The 16132-nt window shown below is 47.5% G+C and overlaps 1 protein-coding gene across 1 annotated transcript; it reads right to left on the bottom strand.

Annotated features, from left to right (window-relative positions):
- Nucleotides 1–1305: 1305 nt before the first annotated feature.
- Nucleotides 1306–7119, bottom strand: LOC110546400 (dipeptidase 3). The gene is made up of 10 exons (XM_021633212.2): nt 6687–7119; nt 6281–6407; nt 5708–5837; nt 5485–5626; nt 5156–5225; nt 4878–5054; nt 3622–3706; nt 2825–2900; nt 2362–2497; nt 1306–1614 (listed from the first exon to the last, which is right to left on the bottom strand). The coding sequence occupies exons 1-10, from the start codon at nt 6962–6964 to the stop codon at nt 1372–1374; spliced, it is 1464 nt and encodes a 487-aa protein (XP_021488887.1). The 5' UTR covers nt 6965–7119; the 3' UTR covers nt 1306–1371.
- Between the last annotated feature and the right edge of the window lie 9013 nt (nt 7120–16132).

The following is a 16132-nucleotide window of genomic DNA, read 5'->3' as shown; positions in this document are numbered from 1 at the left end:
GCCCAAGCTGGCCTCAAACTTTTGATCCTTCTGCTTCTACATATTTAGAGCTTTGCTGATTTTCATATCAGACTGTTTAACTCCAGATATAAGGTTTCTGTCAATTGTGTTTAAAATGTCTCCATGGTTGTTGGCCTGTTTTCTCACTGTTTTGGTATTATTTGATAATAATGCGTAAGAGTTACTAATTTCAATTTTCTGCTTTTTATGTCCAGTGTCTCTGTATTCAGGTCATAACTGTTTTCCTATCATCTTGAAGAAGTTTCTTGTTTTTTTTAAAAAAAGATTTATCTATTATGTATATACCGTTCTGTCTGCATGTACAACTGCATGCCAGAAGAGGGCACCGTATCTCACTATAGATGACAGTGAGGACCATGTGGTTGCTGGGAATTGAACTCAAGACATCTGGAAGAGCAGGCAATGCTCTTAACCTCTGAGCCATCTCTGTAGCCCTGTTAGGTTTTTGTTATTTTTTGTTTGTTTGTTTTTGTTTTTTGTTTTTTTTGAGACAGGGTTTCTCTCTATAGGCTTGGCTGTCCTGGACTTGCTTTGTAGACCAGGCAGGTTTCCAATTCACAGAGATCCAATTATCTCTGCCTCCCGGAGTGCTGAGATTAAAGGTGTATGCCACCACGCCCAGCTTTGTTGTTTTTGAGGAAGGATCTTACTATGTGTATCCCTAGCTGCCCTGGAACTCAGTATATAGACAGGTCTGGCCTTGAATTTTTAGATGATCTTGCCTGTAAAATTAGAGGCTAGTGTCAGCATTTCTAGATCAGGACTGATATTATTTATTCATTCATTTGAGAGAGTTTCATTATGCAGGCCTGGCTGGCCTACAACTCTCTATAGACCAGGCTGGCCTCAAACCTCAAAGTTATAGAGATGTCTGCTTCTGTTTCCTGAGTGCTGTCAAACTCATTTTTATATGGAGTAAGGAAAGCCAGAAAACTAGGCATGATAACACATGCTTCAAATTGTAGTCCTTGAATGGAAGAGGTAGGAGGATCATTGAACCCAGGAGTTCCAGGCCAGCTAGGACAATACAGACTGGATCTCCAAAACAAAATAAACAAACCCCTAAAACAAACAACAAATATAGCCTTTCATTGGGAACAAAGTCACTGTCACAGTGATCCTTGGTCATGCTGTTCTAGGGGCTCCAGTTTTCAGTGTAAGTATCTGGTGGGCTGCCTCTGCCCTTCTGGAGGACCAAAGCTGCAAAAATCCTCACCAAGAGCTGGTCCCAGCAATAAAGAAGGAAGGACAGGAATACTTGGTGAAATGTTTCAAGTATTTATTCTTAATATAAGCTTGGTTGGGCAATGAGGAGGGGAACTTTGTGGATTTTGTCACACTGTGGCCAGATCACCAAAGCAAAAGGATGAGGGCTAGGGAGGTGACAGCAGCCATGAGGCCTGGAATGGGGCATGGGGGTGCGTTCGAGGCCCTCCGGAGGACCTGATTAGTTGGCCGCTTGGTCACCTTCAGGTGCGTGTCCTGCTGTTTGTCCTGAGCCTGAGGTACGAGGTGGGAGTGGCAGGTGCTGCTCAGCTGCCTGTCTGGGAACTTGACCTCCACCGGGCTCTGCTCACTGCTTTCCTCTCTCACCTGGGGGAGGGAGTCAACAATAGGACACCCCAACAACCATCACCTGGAATGCGCCCATCAGTGAACTACCCACCTGTGATAGCCAAACTTAATTGCTAGCTTGACTATACCTGTAATCAACTGGGCATGCCTGGGAGAGATTCTCTCTCCCCTCCCCTCCTCCTCACCCTCCCCTCCCCTCCTCCTCACCCTCCCCTCCCCTCCCCTCCCCTCCTCCTCACCCTCCCCTCCCCTCCCCTCCCCTCCCCTCCTCCTCTCCCCCTCTCCCTCTCCTCTCCTCCTCTTCTTCTCTCTCTGTCTCTGTGTCTCTCAGATAATCTCTCTGTGTAATCCTCGCTATCTGGGAGCTCACTCTGTTCCTGGAACTTGTCCTGTTCCTGGAACTCAAGAGATCTGCCTGCCTCTGCCTCCGGAGTGTTGAGATTAAAGGTGGGTCCACCACTGTCTGGGTTTAAAAAATTTTTTTAATGACTTTTTATTTTAATTTTATTTTATTCGCATTGGTTGTTTTGCCTGTGTGAGGCTGTCCTCTGGAAGGTCAGCCTGTGCTTCCAAATGCTGAGCTATCTCTTCAGCCTTAAGATTTTTGTTTGCTTGCTTGCTTTTTGTTTTTGTTTTTCCGAAACAGAGTTTCTTTGTGTAACAGCCCTGGCTGTCCTGAAACCCACTTTGTAGACGAGGCTAGTGTAACTCACAGAAATCCTCCTACCTCTCCCTTAATCCAGTCTCTTACCCATCCCGGCATACCTGTTCCACGTGTCTGAGGACCCTCAGCAGGTTCCCTCGGAGGACACCCTGCAGCTCCTGTTCGCTCCAGCCCCGTCTCAGCAGTTCCTCTATGAGCACTGGGTACGTAGACACATCCTCCAGCCCCTGAGGGAACCTGTGCGGACACCCACCATGAGAACTTGACCCTAACCTGGCCTAGGGCTACTGCTCCACCAGCCCCAAGTATATGTAACTAAAACTGAGGGCCAGGTTCTTTAGAGTGTGAATACGACTTTAGAAAAGACTGAGTTTCTGTGGCTAACAACAGATCTTCTGGGCTAGGGAGTGGTACATGAAAGGGATTCCTTTAGCTCGTGAGTGGGGCGAGGAGACATGGGCTGGAAGACCACCTGAAGGATGGTCGGACTTTCGGGTAGGGAACTAAGGCTGAGAAATTTGCTGCTGCACCCCAGCCCAAAATAAGCCCAGGGGAAACACTCACCTTCCGGACCCATCATAGTTCCCACCAATCCCAATGAACTCAGAGCCGATGACTGTCCTGATGTGGTCAAAATGATCTAGAAAGAAGAGGTTGGCAGGAGAAATTAGCACTTGAGAACATCTCCAATCTGAGGAAGTTCACTCCTGGCCAGTTACCCTGCCCTCCAGGCCATGGCCTCTGCAGTCCTCCTGGACATTTATGAGTCTGAATATGGCAACAAGGAGGACAAGGCTAGATTAGACCTTTCCCTCCTCCAGGCCTTTTGAGGACCTTGTGGGGCTCTGCCTGTCCCGTCTAGAGGTGTGGAAAATGAGAGTGGTTCGAGGATTGAGAGCCAAAATGGCACTCAGGGGTATCAAGCCCAGCAGTACTGCCTGGTCTCAAATCCGGGAGGCCGTGATGAGCTGAGTTTACAGTCCCTGCAAGGTCTGCCATTGCCCAGCATGCGCTAGACTGTCCGAGCTGTCCTAGAGCCCTGATGGCCACAGTTCACCTTGAAACTCTGGAAAGAGGTGAGGTGTGTGTGAGCCTGGGGAGTGAGGTGGTAGTTAGAGAGATGGCTCGGTGGTTAAGAGCACTGGCTGCCCTTGCAGAGGACCCAGGTTTGATTCCCAGCACCTACATAGTGGCTCACAACTACTTGTAACCCCAGTTCCAAAGGAGCTGACTCGCTCTTCTGGCCTCCAGATCTCCATGGGGCACCAGGGATACACATGAAACACAGACGTACATGCAGAGAAAATACCCACAAGCATTATCTTTTTTTTTTTAATTTTAAGAGTTGGGGTGGGGTTTACCTGCCACAGTGGACACATTAGCAAACAGACTGCACTGTAGCACCCCCATGGACAGGGTCACCATCACAATGCCACCGTTCTTTTTCTACAGGGAGAGACGAAGGGGCAGTCAGTCCAGGCCCTCTGTGACCTTGCTGTGGCAGGACAGCAATCTAGCAGAGGCTGGAAGAACCTTTTCTCTTGGGTTTGGGGAAGGGGGTGGTCCCTGGAAGAAACTGACTTACTTAGTATGAGTTTTTCAGAGATGAAGGAGGGTTAACCCCCCTGATACTCAGGGCCAAGAACTTCCTCCCAGTGCCTGGTGGCACACGCCTTTAATCCCAGCACTCAGGGAAGTAGAGGCAGGGGGATCTCTGTGAGTTCAAAGCCAACCTGGACTACAACTGGTGATGTGGTGATGTCCAGGCAAGGCCCAGGCCTGGACAGACAGGGCTACACAGAGAAACCCTGTCTCGAAAAACCAGAAAGAAAAAAAGTCTCCCAGACACAGTGGAACGTTTTTGTAAGCTCAGCTCTTGGGAGGCTGAAACAGAAATGTCACTAGATCCAGGTCAAGCCTATTTATGTAAGATGTCCAATTTCAAACAAACAAACAAACAAACAAACAAACAAACAAGAATCTTCCTCTTTACTACCCTTTTAGATTTTTTGAGACAAGATCTTGCTACATATCCCAGGCTAGCTTCAAAGTCATGATCCTCCTGCCTCAGTCTCTCAAGTGGTAGGATTACAAGCATGTCTAGCTTTAAGACCCTCTAGGTAAACTGAGTGTATTGGCACGCACCTTTAATCCCAGTGCTTAAGAGGCAGATGTAGGCAGATCTCTGTGAGTTTGAAGCCATCCTTATCTATAGATTGAGTTTCAGGACAGCTAGAGCTAAATAGAAAAACCCTGACCTTCTATACTGGTGGTTCTCCACCTTCCTAATGCTGCAACCCTTCAATACAGTTCTTCATGGTATGGTGATCCCCAACCATAAAATTATTGTTATATTTCTGAGACGGGATCTCTCTGTGTACCACTGGCTGTCCTGGACTGCCTCTGCCTCCCGAGTGCTAGGATCAAAGGCATGCACCACCACTGCCCAGCTCCATGAATTATTTTCATTGCTACTTCACGACTGTAATCTTGCTTCTGTTATGAATTATAAGTACGTAAATTCTTTGGAGCTTTGCTAAAGGGGTCAGAGCTGATGCCCTAGATGGCAGTGGACTTAGTCCTCAGCTTGAGGGCCCCAGGTGGCTACTCTACTCACCAGAAGCTGCAGAATGTCATCAGGAACATTCAGCAGATTGTCACACACAGCTCTAGCTGCTGAGTGGGAGAAGATGACAGGAGCTCGGGACACCTCCAGGGTCCGCTTCACCAAGGCGTCTGAGGCATGGGACAAGTCTATCATCATGCCCAGGCGGTTCATTTCTTCTACTACTTTCTGCGGGCACAGTTGGATTTGGGAGAGAGGGAAGATGTGTTCAAGTATCTGTAGGAAACATACAGGGGAGGGGAGGGGATGTGCAAGGGTCCAGTTCTCACCTCACCAAAGCTTGTCAACCCACTGATGTTGGTGTAGAAATGGTGTCTGAATTTCGTGGCACTCTCTGCCCTGCAAGACAGATGAGAAAGCAAATCTTGCTGGCTACGGCATGGCTATCAGTGACTGGGGACTCTGTTTTTCTATCCTACATCTAGGACAGATGAGGACCAGGCCCAGCTACTTCCTGCAAGTGAGGGACTTGCCAGGAGTCCAGCCCTCCCCCAAGTGGATCACTTTGTTTTCATTTCTTTTGTCAGGTCCATGCCACAGAGGGTCATTTCCTCACCGCACTCTCTGCCATGCCACCCCAGCCAGGCGCTGTGCTCACCATGGTGTGCTGCAAGTGAGGGTAAGTGTCAGGTAGCGCACTCCTAGCTCGTAAAAACTGCGCAACACAGCAAGGCTGGTATCCAGCGAGTGGCCACCCTCTACACCGATCAGGCAAGCCAGCTTCTGAGTGGTATTCAGACCTAGAAAAGAATGGCGAGTCAAATGACCGCATCCCAAGAGGAGGAACACTGGGGTCAACCCCAGGCTCTTTCCCAGCTTACCTTCAGCTGAGGTCACAAGCTCCAGCTCAGGGTAAGCAGCACACATGCGTCGAATGAGATCAATCTGCTCCAGGGCTAAACGCACAGCATCCCTGTCCTGGGTTTGGCATGGGATATAGGCTGACCAGAACTAGGGTTAGATACAGAGGTCCACAGTGAGGCCAGTACAGTATCCAAACCCCCAGACCCGCCGTTTCTGCCTCAGCACCTATTTGAGTCACTGGCACCTCACAGTACCCTCATGGTTATTAAACTTGGCAGCCAGTGAACAAGTTGTGGATGAGTGACTCATAGCTGCTTGTTGGTCCATGGTCCTGTGTTAATATCCCAGGCAATGCTATCATATGCTTTGTGTTTCCAGCAATCTCCACACTCAGTAGCGGTTTCCTGTTTTCTATGTGTTTCCAATGAACCTGACCATCTCTGCAGCTCATTTGGGTTAGCCATCCAAGTCGGTATGACTCCTCGGATTTGCAAGTGGTACCCCACGCACCACATACTCAGTTATCGAGAACCTGGCCTACTCAACTTTCTGTGGTCCCAATATTCCCATCACTCTGGCCCCGCTGTTACCTGGGCACCTACAAGGCCGTCTCTGAGCCTATCCAGGCTGGTCTGGCCACGGGTGAAATTGTGTAGATTCACATCCTGCAGCTTGTTCTGGAAAAGATCTCTCAGGAGCAGAGGCAGGTCGTTATGGCTGGAGATGTTGTGGTCAGTGTGAGAACACAGCCTCCAGGAGAGGTGTATCAGCCTGGACCTTGCCTCCTCCCCGCTCCCCCACCCCCCCGACCAACCAGGCCCCGCTGTCTCACAAATACGGAGACCCTTGTGGCCAAATGGAAAGCAGTTCCATAGGCAAGGCGGCCAAAGGAGTGGACACCCACAGGTGACCGAAGGGAGAGCACACCAAGGGAGGGTGTGAAGGGGGCCTCCTCGTAGTTTAGCTTAGCTTTACCCCACACCCGCATATACACACCCGTCTACAACCGGGAAGTCTCGCATCAGGGCCCGTGCTTGCTCTCGAAGGTGAGGGTCACTGGTTGTGCCTGGCATGGTGGAGGCATTGGAAGTGCCTGGGGTGGTCACGGCACTGGACGTCCCTGGTGTGGTCGAAACGCTGGAGGAGTTCGGAGTAGTCTGGGTGCAGGTTACCCACAGAGACGGAACTAGGAGAAGCACCTCCAGCAACAACAGCCAGTGCCCCAGAGGCCGCAGGCCGAGCGCGCGGGGACCCTCAAGACCCGAGGGCTGCATGTTGCTGCTCAGTCTAGGTCCCAGGAGCCTGAGAAGGGCAGGGATAGGGCAGAGGGTGACAATGGGGTTCGGATCTTCGATTCAGGGTACCTAGGACGAGGCCTTGCCAGGAAGGGGCTTCCCCGTCACACTGCTGTGCAACGGACGCTCTGGAACCTTCCACTCCTAGAAGCGCAGTCGCTAGAGGGCACCACTGCCCTTCCGCTCCCCGAAGTAGAAGGGCGCCCCCTTGGGCCCGGCGGTTCTCTGCTTGCATCAACTCTTTCACCGCTGCTCGCTTTCTTGCTGAGTTGAAGGAGGCAACCAGTGGGGACAGGCAGGGCCTTCTAACTAATCTTAGTCCCTAGCCAGACCTGTGTGTGTTGGTGTCCGAAGGTGCCCTGCCTTCAGTGGGGTCATACATTCCATGATAGACTTAATTCCGCTTAGAGGGGTCTATTAGATTTGTGTGAGTTTTGTTTTGTTTTGTTTTAGTTTGTTTTTTTTGTGGCGAGGTCTTATAATATTGCCTGGGCCAGCCTGGAATACCCGAGCCCATTCTATCGACAGCACAAGTACTTTTGTCAAGGAAGTACACCACCACTTACAGAAGGAAGATTGCCTAGCCAAGGTGTATATCTAGCAATCAGAAGCCAAAGGCAGGGCTGTGAGTTTGAAGTCAACTTGGGCTACATAGCAATACCCTACATCAAAAGAAAACAACAACAACCACCCCCTGCAAGCAATGCATAGTAACTCACACTCATAATTTAACACTTGGAAGATCGAGGCGTGATGAATTCAAAGCATTCAAGGCCAACCTGGGCTACACAGAGTTCCAGGCCATACTGAACTATAGAGTAAGGATCCTGTCTCTAACTAACCAAAACCAGTCAACCAACAAACAAAATCCAAGACCTGCATCAACATTTGACTGTAGTTACCTTTTCTAAGCACCCCCCCACACACACACACACTGAACACCTCTTCTAATATACAAATAAAACTGTTTCTTAATAAACCTCTAGGGCTAGAGAGGTAACTCAGTGGTTAAAAGCACCGTCTTCTGTTTAGAGACCCTTGAGTTCAATTCCTAGCAAGCACATGGTGGCTAACAAACATCTATAATAGGATCCAGTGGCCTCTCCTGGTGTGCAGATGAACATGCAGACGAAGCGCTTATATAAATAATATATAAATAATAATGAATAAATAAAAAAATTTCTCTGTTCTCACAAAGAAAATGAAGGGCATCAAGATGACTCAAGCACTTGACATGCCAGACAGAGCTTTATGCCCAGATCTTTTTAAAATTTATTTAATTTTTTTTTCATTTTTTTAATTTTTTTTTTAAGACAGAGTCTCTATGTGTAGCCTTGGTGTCCTGGACTCCCTTTGTAGATGAGGCTAGACTTGAACTCACAGAAACCCGCCTGCCTCTGCCTCCCTTAGTGCTGAGATTACAGGCATGTGACACCACCACCAAGCATAAAATTTTTTTTTTTTTAATTTGCATTCGTGTGCATTGGTGTTTTGCCTGCATGTATGTCTGTGAAGGTGTCAGGTTCCCTGGAACTAGAATTGCAGACAGTTGGGAGCTGCCATGTGGGTGCTGGGAGTTGAACTCAGATCCTCTGGAAGAGCAGCTAAGCTATGGCTTTTAACCACTGAGCCATCTCTCCAGCCTGCCCTCCCCCCCCCCCCAAATCTTGAAGGCAGAAAGGTATTTAGAAGACATTAAAGAGGGGTAAGAGTATAGCCCAGTGGAAGATTACATACGTAGCATGATTGAAGTACTGGATTTGACACCTAACAAACCTTTCCTGGCCCCTGATAAAATGGCAAGCATACAGGGAGACTGTAAATCCAAAAGAGGAGCCTTACCTCTGGGCTATTTCTTCCTCTAGGGACATTGTGAAGCCAAAGACACACATTCAACATGAAGGCAACCTTGATAAGTATGTTCTTGGTCTTGAGCTGGAACATGAGGAATGCACCCTGGAGAATGGATGATTCAGAATTAGTGTCCCTAGGCATGCTGCGATCATGTTTATTAAGTAATTACTTCTTATCTGCGGGTAGAGCTGCCTTATCTCTGCCAAATGATGCAAAAGATGCTGGGCTTGAACTTCTGAAATGACACTGTTTAGACTCCTTACTAAAGGGTCACTCACACTGGACAAAGGGACCCTGGCAGGAGGAGGAGAGCGGGATGTCTTTCCTGTTGTTCCTATTCCTCTCATCACCCTCTTGTGTATCAGTTGGTTCTACTTGCCAGGTTCTTTTGGCTGCCACGGGCCAGCTTTGGCATCCAGAGCGTCTCCACCTGCCCCATAACTTGGATATGCTGGCAGGTGACTCTACTGCCAATACGCAGGGGGCTGAGGCAAGAGGACTGTTGCAGTTTTTGGATAGACTGGATTACATAGAAAGAGTGTCTCAAAATAACAATTTAAAAAAATGAAGCCTCAGGACCAGAAACCCGCCTGCCTCTGCCTCCCTTAGTGCTGAGATTACAGGCATGTGACACCACCACCAAGCATAAAAATTTTTTTTATTTGCATTTGTTGAATGAATGTCTAGTGCCCACCAGCACCCATCTTTTCCTCTTTCTACAGTCTAGGAAGGTGCATGCAGCTTCCTGAATTCATCTCTGCACTCACTTCGTTTCACTTTTGTATCTTTCCAGCAACTATATAACCAATTTCCTCCATTTTAATTGCCAAGAGCAGCTGGACATAGTAGCTCAAGCCTATAATCATGGCAATTGGAAGGCTAAGGCAAGGAAAGTATATTGAATTAGAGTGCATTCTGTACCACACAATGACCCAGGCTATAAACTTTTTTTCAAAACAAAACTCAAACTACACATAAATCAAAATCTAAAGATAAAGATAACGCTATTAGAATTTACTGAATGACAGTTCAGAATAAAACCAAAGTAGAGTCTGAGGCAAAAGGAAAAACTTTGTTCCGATAAGTTGCTCAGGCTGTTATGTGAGTGTGGCTAGTCGCTTAGACAACCCCATCCATTTGTCCATTTTTTGAACAAGAGTTTACTGAGTACGCATTATATGCCAGCTCATGTGCCTCAAGTTATGCAGAAACAAAAAGATGAGACAAATGAACATGACAGAGTACGCCTGTAATGTCAGAACTCTAAAGGCACAAGCAAGATGATCCCAGCAAGTTTGAGGCTAGCCTAGTCTATATGCTGAGCTCCAAGCTGTCCAAGGATACATAGCAAGACAGGGTCTTAAAACAAAACAAACAAACAAAAGGGTGTAACCAAGATTGACCTGATAATCATGGAGCTTGTTTGGGTCTGACCTAGGTCCTCTGGATATGTTATGGTTGTGTAGCTTGGTGTTCTTGTGGGACTTCTAACAGTGTGACCTTTTTTGCTTGCTTTTGGGATCCCATTCCTTCTACTGGGTTGCCTTGTGGGTGTGTGTGTGCTTAGATTTATTGTAACTTGATATGCCATGTTTGGTTGATATCTCTTGGACACCTGCCCTTTTCTGAAGGGAAATGAAAAAAGTGGATCTATGGAAGTAGGGGGAGGGGCTGGGAGGAGACACTGCTGTCAGGATATAGGATGTGAGAGAAGAATAAATATGAAGAAAAAACAGGGTGATCAAAATAAGTAATGGAATATGCAGGTATCGATGATTGGAATTGTAGCTTAGTAACATAGAACTTGATTGGCCTATGCAAGACTCTGGGTTTGACCCTCAACAACAACAACAACAATAACAACACATACTACAATCCAGATAAGCATACATACTATGAAAAATAAAATTCTGTGTGGTAGCTTATGCCTATGATCCCAGCACTTGTTAAGCTGATGAAAGCGAACACTGAGAGTTCAAGGCCAGTGAGGGAAGATACAGAGGAATGAATGATGTGACTGGAGTAGGTGTTGGACAGGCTACCGCAGGTCTTGTCAGCCATGATGAGGAGTGCTGCTCTTTTCCGTCTGAAGGGAACTGAGAGGAAGAATAGGGTAGTGAGGAAATGTGAAGTAGATGCTGAAAAGGTTGGCGAGCGTGACCAAAGGAGCGTCTCAGCAGTAAAACAGTTTTGCTAAGGAAGGGGAGAAAAGGCTGTCAGCAGGTAGGACCAGCATAGAGTAGGGTGTGTCTTCCAAGTCTTGCCCCATCAGCAGCCAGAAACAGGAGGCATCTGCAGAAGCAACTCTCCATATTTAGAACTAGTCGGCATACCTGTAGACAGTACACTTCTCTCCAGGGGTCAAAGCGCCAAGAAGCACCAACTTCTTCCTCAGACAAGTCTAGGAAGTTCCCATAAGCTACAGGTGGAGACACAGGCCTGGGGCTCCTGAAGTCTTCTCAATGGAAGTCTCTATTAGCTTATCACAGTAACTCTGACAACTGGTGTGATGGAGACCAATTTGGGGTTACTGGAGATCAGACAGCCTGGAAACAAACAACTCACTCGATCGTCCTTAAGAGGCATGCACCCCATGTCTGGCCAGACTCTTTCTTAGTTAGACTCAGCAAACAAAAATGTACCTTACTGTCCAGTGATAAATGGAATAGTTTGAGGAGAGCTGTTGAAGGGCTCTGATAAACCTTCAAACCTTCAAGCATTTACCGAGCTGTCATGGAAAAACGCACATTGACCCTATGATGCCTGCAAGTCTAAGCTGCTGGGTGTTGGAGGGAAGGGTGGTGTCATGCAAATGGGGACAACAACAGAGGTAGGGATTGTGGAGAAGACATAGTGTTGAGGTTGGAGGTCTAAGGAAATAATGTCTCGGGAAGCTGTAGTAATGTGAGAAGTCAAAAAAAAATACATAGATAAAGGTTCTTCAAAAATGAAATTGGAGGGCTGGAGAGATGGCTCAGAGGTTAAGAGCAGAGACTGTTCTTTGAAAGGTCCTGAGTTCAATTTCCAGCAACCACATGGTGGCTCATAACCCATCTATAATGAGATCTGGTGCCCTCTTCTGGCCTGCTGGCATACATGCAGACAGAATACTATATACATAATAAATAAGTTCATCTTAGAAAAAAAAAAAAAAAAAAAAAGCCAGTGCCATCAAGAATGACCTTGGAGCCAGGCATGGTGGCACTCGCCTGTAATCCCAGCACTCTGGGAAGCAGAGACAGGCAGATCTCTTGTGAGTTTGAGGCCAGCCTGGTCTACAGAGTGAGTCTAGGACAGCCAAGGCTATACAGAGAAACCCTGTTCTAAAAACCAGAAAAGAAAAAAAAAATGAACTTGGTGCTTACAGCTTGTCTCTGGACCTCTTGTCCATCCTACCCTAGCATATGTCCTTTAAATGTGTTAGAGCTGGACACTTGGTCCGAGGAGGTGGAGGCCAGTCTGAAAAACAAATTTTTCTCTCAAAAAAGGGTGAGGAGGCTGGAGCGAGTGCTCAGTGTTGTGAAAGCATTGACACAATGACACAAGCTCATTTCCTAGTGCCCATATCAGCAGCTCATAACTGCCTACAACTCCAGCTCCAAGGGAACAGATGCCTCTTGATAGCTGTAGCCACCTGCTCTGGCCCAGTACACACATATACAGCCACAAACACACACTTGTAAGTTCACACAAACGCATACAGTACACACAAATATACCTAATTAAAAAGATGAATCTTTTACACCGAGTGTGGTGGTACTTGCTTTTAATCTCAACACTAAGGAGTCAGAGGCAGGAAAATTTGTGAGTTCGAGGCCAGCCTAGTCTACAGAGTGAGTTCCAGTTCAGCCAGGGCTACACAGAGGAACCTTGTCTCGAAAAACAAAACAAAAAGACCAAACTTTTTTTTAAAAAAAGCAACATGGGGCAGAGAGATGGCTCCATGCTTAAGCAAGTTTGCTGCCCAGCTCAGAAGACCCAGGTGAAAAGCTAGTATGGCCTCAAAAATACCTGTAACCCCAGTGACGTGGGGGCAGAAGACAGAAGGGGCTTTGAGGCTGCCAGATTAGCTAGAAAAAAAAAAGTAGGTTCAAGTTGAAACCTTGCGTCAGAGGAGCAAGGTACAGAATAATGGGGTAGGATATTGTTTGCCTTCTTCTGGTATTGGTACCTGCACAGGAACATGTGCCCCCAAACACCTATACAACTCAAATAAATACACCACACACACACACACACACACACACAGAGAGAGAGAGAGAGAGAGAGAGAGAGAGAGAGATCAGGCCAATTGTAGTTATAGCCTTTACTACATTAGGACAATGTCTCAAAAAAAAAAAAAAAAAAAAAAAAAAAAAAAAAGCCGGTATTCAAAGATCTAGCTAAAACAGGGCTACAGCTGAGTGTGGTTGAAACAGTTTGCATGATCGGGTCCTAAGAGTTGCTGCCTACCAGGGCGGGAAGAGTGCTTAACAAGTTTTTCTTACACCGTTTCCCAAACATACTCATTAAAGCTCAGAAACAGCAGACCTCTAGAAATCCTTCTCGTGTGGGGGAGGAGAAAATGAGGGGGTCTCAACGGCAGCTAGCTTGAGGTTCTGCCCTTCCCTGTGGAGATGGGCCACACACGCTGGCCTCCCACAGCTGACACTGGCTCCCCTAAGCCTAGCGCTTTTACAGAGGCCCCCCCTTCCAGGGGACCCATAGCAGCGAAGGGGAGAGGCTGTGTCTGGGGTGCCAAGTAGACAGGAGGTCTTCAGCCAGATACAGGAAGGGCCTGAGAGGAAGGGCTCTGCAGCACAGAGCAGAAAGCAGAAGTGACTGATCCGTTCTGGTTTTCTCTGCAGCACCCACGCCTCCCACAGCTCCTCCTTCCCCCGGATACTACCACGTCCTCTACAAGGGGCATGCGCAAGCCCAGATGGCCTGACACGGAGAGACATACTGCCTGATTGGAGGCTACCGCGTCTATGGGGATGCTCCGCTGGCCTCCCCTGCAAAGGCTGAGGAAGAGAAGCCAGCACCCAGGCGAGCTCCCAAGAGAAAGCAAGTTCAAGAAGAGTCAGACCAAGACCTAGGGTGCCCCAGTGCAAAAATTCCTCGCCTGAAAGTCATGGAGGCAAATGGGCGGCTCCCCAGAAATATGCTGCTGGAGCATCACTGCTGAGAGTACAGGCTGGAAGCTGCCTCAGGAGGCTGAGCCCTCTTCGGCAACCCCCTCTACTGACCACCAATGTAGACTGAACATTTGGCTTGGCTCAGTTGGAGCTCCGAGCTCCAAGCCTGGCCTGGGGCCAGCAGCTTAGCTATACTTGTGAAGGAAATCCTTTTCTCTCGCAATCCTGACTGTGGAGATCCTGTGACGTGGAAGTCTCGATCTGGGGCCTTCCAGGAGATGCAGAAAGTTAGGGCAGTAAGAGGTAGAGAGAAAACAGAAGGTAGAGTTCTTTTGTGTCTGTTATTTCTTTCACTTTTGTTTATGAGTGTTTGAATGCTGTGTGTGTATGCACACCACGTGTATGCAGCGCCTGCCAGAAGACCAGAAAAGAATATCGGACCCCCTGGAGCTGATGTAACTGTTGTGAGCTGCTCTATGGGTGCTGGGAACCAATCCTGAGCCTTCTGCAAGAACAGTTTGTGCTCTTAACCTCTGAACCATCTCTCCAGCCCTGTGCATGTTATTTCTGCTGCTATGTTGCATTCTTGAGATTGCAGCCTCGTGATTCTCCTATCTCTACCTCCTATCTTGGTGTAGGAGTGCTGGGGTTATAGATGGGAGTTAACCCAGATTTTTCAGAGGATTCCAAGGATGGAACTCAAGTCAAGATTATGCATCAGTCACTTTTACCCACTGAGACCTTCTGATTAGCCCCTTTAATGCATTTTTAATTTTTTAAAAAGATTTATTTATTTATTATGTATACCATGTTCTGCCTGCATGTACACCTGCACACCAGAGGAGGGCACCAGATCACATTGTCGATGGTTGTGAGCCACCATGTGGTTGCTGGGAATTGAACTCAGGACCTCTGGAAGAGCAGGGAGTGCTCTTAACCTCTGAGCCATTTCTCCAGCCCCTAATGCATTTTTTAAACTATGAACATTTCCAAAATAATTAAATTGTTCATACCTAGTACAAAAACTAAGAGTGCATTGAAATTCACACTCTTCGGTAAAGTGCTGGAGGTGCAAGCGTGAGGATCTGAATTCAGCCTCTAGAACCCGTAGTGAAACAAAACAGGACAGAACGAAACATGGAGTAGTGTGTTCGAGCTGGTCGTTCTGGTTCTGCAGAGCTAGACACAGATGGATCCCTGAGGCTCCCTGGTCACTCAGTCTAGCCTACTTGGTGAGTTCCAGGCCATTGGAGACCCTGTCTCATAAAAAAAGGTGGTTGGCTCCTGAAAAATATCTGAGGTTGACCTCTCACCTCCACATAGACACACCTGCACATGTACCCGCCAAACACACCACATTTGTTTTGATATCTTTCATTTAAATACAAATCAGAATTTGTTATATTTTACAATACTGGCTGACACCCCCACCCCAAGATCTCACACTGTAGCTAAGTTGGCCTGGAATTCACTATGTCGTCCAGGATGGCCTTGAACTCTTGTCAATCTTCCTACCTTAGTATACCGAGTACTGGGATTACACCAGCTTTCGTTTATTTTTCTTTTCTTTTTTCTTTTGGAGTGTTTGTATGTGTGTGTGTGTGTGTGTGTGTATGTGTGTGTGTGTGTGTGTGTGTGGTGTTTCAGGACTCACTCTGTAGGCCAGGTTGGCCTTAGAACTCACAGAGACCCACCTGTGTTTGCCTTCCAAGTCCTGGGATTAAAGGTGCAACCAGTGCTCCTAACCACTGAGCCATCTCCAGCTCCTGGGCTTTTCAAACTTTGAGTTTGGGAGATTGAACTCAGGTCCTCCTGCTTGCCTGTATGATAAGTACTTTACAACTGAGCTATCTCCCCAGCCCCCCCACCTTTTTTTTTCTTTTGAGTGGTCCCCGTGTAGCATAGCCTGGTTACAGAGCTCAGGCCAACGCTGAAACTGCTTCTCCTCCTTGCCTCTACCTCTCAAGTGTGAGAGTCACAGACACGCATCTCCAAGACTAGCTTTAGGCAGTGTTGGGGATCAAATCCAGGACTTCCTGTATGCAAGCACTCATTTGAGTTACAACAGCAGCCCAGTATTGGCTCTTAATAGTATCTATCATTATTGAAGTTGCTACTAATTTCCTCTCAGGGCCTGGGAATAGGCCCTGGGATGGAATGGATGCTTAAGTAGTTT

Source organism: Meriones unguiculatus, chromosome 10 (assembly GCF_030254825.1).
Source record: "Meriones unguiculatus strain TT.TT164.6M chromosome 10, Bangor_MerUng_6.1, whole genome shotgun sequence".
In the NCBI taxonomy this organism is placed as follows: domain Eukaryota; kingdom Metazoa; phylum Chordata; class Mammalia; order Rodentia; family Muridae; genus Meriones; species Meriones unguiculatus.
The sequence above is the reverse complement of the archived record's forward strand: the minus strand, read 5'-3'. Positions and strand labels throughout refer to the sequence as shown.